The sequence below is a fragment of the Chironomus tepperi genome, unplaced genomic scaffold (genome assembly GCF_022539635.2).
Source record: "Chironomus tepperi strain 1889 unplaced genomic scaffold, CSIRO-AGI_Ctep_v1 contig_85, whole genome shotgun sequence".
Lineage (NCBI taxonomy): Eukaryota > Metazoa > Arthropoda > Insecta > Diptera > Chironomidae > Chironomus > Chironomus tepperi.
The window spans coordinates 4,991,309-4,998,270 of record NW_027226207.1 but is presented as its reverse complement, the minus strand read 5'-3'; the positions used below and the strand labels follow the sequence as shown (position 1 = coordinate 4,998,270).

Sequence of the window (6,962 nt, the reverse complement as noted above, 5' to 3'; positions counted from 1 at the left end):
AGAATCAGTCTTCCAATCTGTCTGCACTATCCAGCCGTACTTCCTCATCTGTTAATTTTACAACACTCAACTGTCGAATACTTATTCTTAGCTCTATTAACCCACTTCAAACTTAATTTTCAAGCAACAATTAAATCCACAAGAATCAATTCCTACCAAGTAGACAATAACATCCAAAAAACCCCTTCCTCAAGAAAAATCCTCCAAAATAAACAATCATATTGTTCATGATTTGGCTCCCAAAGCGTGAGCTTTTGTCAGAAAAAAAATAATAATCATGATTGCTTCCAATTATTTCTGAATGAATTTATATATTCATTTGTTCTTACGTTTTAGCATAAAAACTATTCTGCCCTCCCAGTGTGGCTTTCAGTTTTTGGTTATCTCTCTCACATGCTATTAATCGAGTACGAATAACAAATTCTGACTATAAAAATACCAAAAAAAATAAACTTTTTTCACTTCAGTTCACAAAAAAACTTTTCTGCGTTCTATTCAGGTGTATGCATGCATGCATGTGGCTATTGCGGTTACGGAAAAAATTGCTGTAGATTTTTGTGCAAAGTCATGCAATTTTGTATAGTTTAGTACACCTGAGTATGTATAGGCAGATAGTGTGACTATTGCAATAGAAAAAAGTGAGAACGTTATAGGAAAAATTCCAATCTTCTGCTATACTTTTTTTGTTTCGGGACATGACAACAGTGAATTACTACAAAATGGAATCGTATGTACGAAACAATAGTTACGTGATACCGGGAGTCTATGATATCGAAATACAAGATGCGGGATGGATTATGATTGCGTCTATTATGATTTTCACGTGAGAATAAATTTTCTATATATCTAGTCTAATAAATGAGAATGGGAAACAAACAGACATAACAACAAAAAAAAAATTGATTTATTTCTACAGCATGCAAACTGGCTTTGGTCTTCTTGAGTCTGGCATTGTATCGCAAAAGAACCAAGTAAATATTATGATGAAAAACATTGTAGATGTTGTACTCGGTGGATTTACATACTATCTATTTGGTTATGGATTATCTTATGGCCGAAGTGACTATACAACACCATTTATTGCATTTGGTGATTTTATGGTGGATCCAAGCGTGTCAGATCAACTAATGGGACAAATTTTCACAGCATTTTTCTTTCAATTATCATTTGCAACAACAGCAACGACAATATTGTCGGGAACTGTTGCGGAAAGAATTAATTTTCACGCTTATTGCTTATTTTCGTTAATTAATACTATTGTTTATTGTATACCGGCTGGATGGGTAAGCTGAGCTTCATTGTTTAAAAATTCATTTTATCAATTATAATTTCCAGGTTTGGAGTGAGACTGGATGGCTAAGGAACCTTGGTGTAGTGGACATCGCTGGAAGTGGACCTGTTCATCTTTTAGGTGGTGCAAGTGCCTTTGCAGGTGCAATAATGCTCGGTCCACGTCATGGCAGATATGATAAGCCAAACAAACCAGCACCACCAATGGGAAATCCAATGAATGCATGCATTGGACTATTTTTCTTATGGTTCGGATGGCTTGCATTCAACTCTGGCTCAACATATGGTTTGACAGGATATAAATGGGAATATGCAGCTCGTGCTGCATTTATGACAATGTTGGCGTCATTTGCAGGCGGTTGTTATGCTTTAGCACATTCAATGATTAAAAATAAAGGCAAACTGGATCCATCAGACATTATCAACGGAATTCTTGCATCACTTGTTGCTATCACAGGTTTGTTGGCTGGAAAATTTAACCAAAATTATGCAATTTGTAGATTTTCTTTTTTTTTTAATTTTACAGCTGGCTGCTTTTTATTTCGCGCATGGGAATCGATACTTGTTGGCACAATTGGTTCCATTTTCACACTTTTCTCGCTTCCGCTATTCGACAAAATGAAAATTGACGATCCTGTCGGTATGTAAAATAGCTTCATTTATTTTTATTTGTGTCTCTATCTTTAATTTTTTTTTGTGAAAAATAACTCAGGTGCCATAGCTGTACATGGAGTATCCGGAATTTGGGGTATTGTATTAAAATGTCTTTTTGCCATCTTAATTTTAAATTGTTTGTTTTCATCCTCATTTTAATATCTTTCGAGTAGGTGTACTTGCCGTCGGAATTTTCGGTGACGATACCAAAATGGATTCCACAAGTGGTCGCTCAGGATTACTAAAAGGTACTGTATTAACAAAAAAATATGAGATATTTGCATTCATTCTATTTATTTAAATTATATAACATTATCATATAATGGACGTTGTGGAGAATGATAGCAACTGAATAATATGAAATGGGAGTTGTTTGGCAATGACGTCTTTGTTCTTGTTTTATGCTTAATTTTATCCATTTGGGTCTTTTAATGCTGGGATGCAGGGGCAGCGTCATAGGAGAATTTCCAGTTTTTGTCAAGTTTGGGTCCTCATTCCAAGTTGAATCTGGCTAGGCTTCCGATCGCATAAGCTGCACTAGTCTAAATTCCCTCTGAGTACCCAAACGTCATTCATAAACGACCCCCATAAAGAAATTGTTCATTTTTTTTATATTTTTATTTACAAAATAAATCTCCTTACAATCTTATGTATATTAGGCGGAGGAATGTATTTGTTGTCAGTTCAAGCATTGGCAGTTGTTTGTATAATATTCTGGGGAATTTTTTCAACATTCCTCTTACTATGGCTTGTCAACAAAATTACACCACTTCGTATGAATGTTGAGGATGAAATTTTGGGAGCAGATTATTCGGAACATAACATTATGCCATCACTTCAGGCGATTGAAAAGGACATGAAATCATCGACATCAGTAAAATCAGACGACAACAACAATGAGGATGAAAAAGATGAAAAAATGAAAGTGGATGGAAGAAATGTTATGTCCCAAGGGTTTCGTTTGCATGATAATAACAAGATGGCTGACATTTATAAAACCTATTTTAGCAATGAGAGGATATTGAATCGATCGAAGACATCAGCACGAGAAAATTTGGGCTTTCAACATGACAGTGCGTGAGCTTGCATGGATGTATTGTTGTCATATGCTGGATTTGATTAAAATTAAGAGTATTTGTTGAGTTTTAATAAATAAGGACTTTAATATTTAGCAGTAGTTCATGTATACATCTTGGATGCGCAAGTTGATATTAGTCCACTAAACCACGTTAATTCCCAAACTGAATGACACATTATGCAACAGATCAAAGTAAATATTTTCCAGTTTCTGCTCTAAAATCACCAAAAAACACCAATCATCATCCTAATCACCGATAATGCTAATCAAAAACCCATCCAACTGAACCAAAAAAGCACATTTTCATAAATAAATCACAAGACATATCCATTCATTAGCCACACCACATAGTGATTCTTATTACAAACAGAAAAAATTTAAAAATAGATTAAGGTATATGTGATTGTATTTAACGTCGACTAGATGTGTCGAAAATCAATGAGCATAACAAATCATTATCTATAATAATTAAATAAAAAGATGTGTTAATGAACATCATGTGAATGAATTTGTATCTTGAAAAGAATGAATGAACAACAGAAAGAATGAATGAAATTTTTTTTTATGCTGTTTATTTTAGGAATTTGTGTATTCGGGTGTATCAATTATCACTTATTTTCAGGTTTTTGGATTGCTATTTCTTGGAAGGAAGGTATACATGTGTTGATAATTATTGCAATTAATTGCACTTTTGAAGTGGAAATGGAATGAAAGTTCATGTCCAAAATTAATTAATTTAAATTACTTTATGAAGCACATGTTACATCCTAACAGGGATAGAGCATGCTTTCATGGTTTAGAAATACCAATACGGTACTTTAAAGCGGTCTCTTTGTCTATTAGGGACAATTCTTTAAAAATCACGATTTTTGGAGGAACCAACGAGCTTACAAGCCTGCTTTGGGTTGAATATACCATTTTTCAGGGTATATTGATTGAATTTAGCATAATTAAGCATTCTGTTGTCAACAGGACTGATAATTAGCAATCTGTAGCCAGCATAAGGCGCCACCAAAGACCACATATCACAACAAATCATTCCATCCGGCAAAGCCAAGTCACTTTATGAAATCAACACACAATAACAAAAAATAAATCAATCAAAACTGTATAAAAGTGATAATTGGGACGCTAAAAATTCACCACAACACATAAGATGACCGAAAAGCTATAAATTGACACAATTTTTAATTTTAATCTTCAGTGCTGAAACAATCATCTTATCATTCGCACTTGAAAGTGTAGTTTTGTTTTCTTAGTGCTCAAATAATTGTTTTCTAAATTTTAAACAAGATGGTCAACAACATGACTGTTGAGGAGGCTATTAATGCCACTTTTCACAGATTTCCTAGAAACGATTCTTATGCTATTCCTGGTGAGTTTGATAATTTGTGAAAGAACTAAAGGAAAAAGGATGGACAGTGAGGAAAAAGTGTGGCTTGATGTACCTCTAACTTGATATTTATGTCACAAATTATTCAAATGTCTAAGTAGGCACATAACGTGATCATGAGAGCATATCATACTTAAAGCTCACTTCCGAACATCCTCAACTAGTTCATTCAACCAAAACAAAGATAAAGTACCTTAAACTTATCAAAAATACCTCTTTATAGGACTCTATGACCTCCCTGAAACTGACGCAACATTCCCTATTTTATCATGTCTAATCATCTTTCAAATGCAAACTGGATTTGCATTAGTTGAAGCTGGTATTGTTAGAACTAAAAATAGTGTGAATATTATGATGAAAAATATTGCTGACGTTTGCATTGGTGGATTGGCATTTTGGATATTCGGTTTTGGTCTCATGTTTGGTAGAGGAGAATATACGACGCCATTCTTTGGTGCCGGTGACTTTTTTACTGACACAAAGTTCGGTGATCCGTTAACAGCTGGAGTATTTACATTGTTTTTATATCAAATGTCTTATGCCACTACAAGGTGAGTAATTAATGAGCTCAATCGGAAGTGATTTTCATTATTTTATTGTCTTTTAATACATAGCAACACAATTGTATCCGGTGCTCTTGCTGAACGTGCTAGATTCTCATCATACTGTCTTCTTACATTCGTAATGACAGTTTTATATTCATTAGGAGCTGGATGGATGTGGGGTGAACACGGATGGTTACATAATCTTGGAGCAGTTGATCTATCCGGTGGTGTAATTCATATTGTCGGTGGATCATCAGGTGTATTGTGTGCTTGGTTTATTGGACCACGAACTGGACGTTATGCTAAAGGAAGAGAACCACTTCCAATGGGAAGTCCTTTGAATGCTTTAATTGGACTTTTCATTTTATGGTAAATTCTGCCTGTTCCTTGCAATCTGAAAAGAATATAAAATATCTGACGATCTTACAGGTGGGGCTGGCTTGCATTTAATGCTGGATGTTCATATGGTGTTGCAGGAGCAAAATGGGCATATGCAGTTCGTGCTGGTGTTGGTACTGCTTTATCAACGTGGGGTGCTGGAGCTTTTGCACTTGTTTATTCAATGTTCTTACATAAAGGAAAAGTTGATGTCTATGAAATCATATCAGCCATTATTGCTTCCTTAAGTGAGTAGATTTGATGAATTTGATCCTTAAAAATGCTAATTTATTTAATTTCTCTAGTCATGAGTAACGCAAGTTGCTATATTATGCCAATGTCAATCTGTGTGTTGTTTGGAGCATTTACAGCATTTGTGTCAATTTCATTGATTCCAGTGATGGATAAACTGTAAGATTCTTGACATTTCTAACATTTTTGATCAGATTTAAATTAATGATTCCTTTATTAGTGGCATTGATGATCCAATTGGCTGCTTTTCAACTCACTGGACCGGTGGTGTAATGGGATACATTTCAGTTGGACTTTTTGCTGAAAATCCAGTTCCATTATTTACAACTATGGGAAGAGAAGGATTGTTAATGGGTAATCATTAAAATATTCATCAAAATTTAAGGAAAATTCCAAACTTTCTATTATTTCAGGCGGTGGATGGTGGTTCATTACAGTTCAACTGATAGCAATTGTAGCTCTTTCATGCTTAGGATTTTTCGGTGCCTATCCAGTCATCAAACTTTGCAATAAAATTCTTCCACTTCGATTAGATGTTGAAAGTGAGGAAATTGGCTGCGATATTGTTGAACATGGAGTCACAGCACATGAAACATTATCAATGATTCAGCCACCAATCACAAACAGCATAAAAATCAAGTCTGATGAAGTTAATCTAAGCCTTCCAGTCACACCAGTAACACTCAATCCACCAAGCTTCTTTGATGGATCTATGAGGAATAGGAATTTAGCACAATATAATCTCACATTTGAAGGCAATGAAAGTATCGCAAATTTACCACGACCAGTTCCACGTCTGTAACATATTATGAATTTTTAACTTTATTCTGTCATATTTTTAATTTTAATTTACTTATATCCAAAACTATTGAGCTATAAGAATATCTGTCAACATGTTGTTTCTATGGCAAAATTAATAAAATGAGCACAGCTACAAAAAAGGGGGTAGGAGAAAGAAGTTCATAAGTTATTAAAATTTATTTACTCTTACAATATTAAAATATACAATTAATATCAAAATTTTAATCAAAATCAATAGACCTAAAGACTCAATTTCTATGAAAAGCAGTCACTAGCTACATAAAACAGAAAAAATTAATTAAATATTGTTGATTTATGAATGAAATTTGGTGTTGTGTTGAAATTTATAGATTGAACTTTTTTGACCTTATTTCATACATAATTATGACAGTTATATAAATTTATATAATCATTAGGTTGTTAATAAAAATTGAGATCTCAGGACGGGGATATTTTGAGTTTTTATTTTTTTCATCGAGGATTTATAGCCCCAAATTATTAATTATTTATTGATTTATAAGATTTCAGTTAGGGGATCATTTAGATATCACAGCACATGAACTACTTCGCT

At 33.8% G+C, this 6,962-nt stretch overlaps 2 protein-coding genes across 2 annotated transcripts; both read left to right on the top strand.

Moving 5' to 3' along the window:
• Window positions 1–548: 548 nt before the first annotated feature.
• LOC139086359 (putative ammonium transporter 3) lies at window positions 549–3,526 on the top strand. Its single transcript, XM_070634784.1, has 7 exons — window positions 549–823; window positions 917–1,283; window positions 1,336–1,747; window positions 1,817–1,930; window positions 2,003–2,038; window positions 2,118–2,192; window positions 2,604–3,526. The coding sequence occupies exons 1-7, from the start codon at window positions 696–698 to the stop codon at window positions 3,023–3,025; spliced, it is 1,554 nt and encodes a 517-aa protein (XP_070490885.1). The 5' UTR covers window positions 549–695; the 3' UTR covers window positions 3,026–3,526.
• A 685-nt stretch (window positions 3,527–4,211) lies between these two features.
• Window positions 4,212–6,548, top strand: LOC139086021 (ammonium transporter 2-like). The gene is made up of 7 exons (XM_070634292.1): window positions 4,212–4,397; window positions 4,639–4,966; window positions 5,030–5,329; window positions 5,390–5,586; window positions 5,644–5,749; window positions 5,811–5,944; window positions 6,004–6,548. The coding sequence occupies exons 1-7, from the start codon at window positions 4,316–4,318 to the stop codon at window positions 6,390–6,392; spliced, it is 1,536 nt and encodes a 511-aa protein (XP_070490393.1). The 5' UTR covers window positions 4,212–4,315; the 3' UTR covers window positions 6,393–6,548.
• Window positions 6,549–6,962: the final 414 nt, after the last annotated feature.

Bases quoted from the DNA above. Each gene is read 5' to 3' on its own strand.
- LOC139086359 (XM_070634784.1), top strand. From the start codon at position 696: ATGACAACAGTGAATTACTACAAAATGGAATCGTATGTACGAAACAAT. The intron at 1,284-1,335 runs GTAAGCTGAGCT...TATAATTTCCAG, and splicing joins ATTGTATACCGGCTGGATGG to GTTTGGAGTGAGACTGGATG. The intron at 1,748-1,816 runs GTTTGTTGGCTG...TTAATTTTACAG, and splicing joins ATCACTTGTTGCTATCACAG to CTGGCTGCTTTTTATTTCGC.
- LOC139086021 (XM_070634292.1), top strand. From the start codon at position 4,316: ATGGTCAACAACATGACTGTTGAGGAGGCTATTAATGCCACTTTTCAC. The intron at 4,398-4,638 runs GTGAGTTTGATA...ACCTCTTTATAG, and splicing joins CGATTCTTATGCTATTCCTG to GACTCTATGACCTCCCTGAA. The intron at 5,587-5,643 runs GTGAGTAGATTT...TAATTTCTCTAG, and splicing joins AGCCATTATTGCTTCCTTAA to TCATGAGTAACGCAAGTTGC.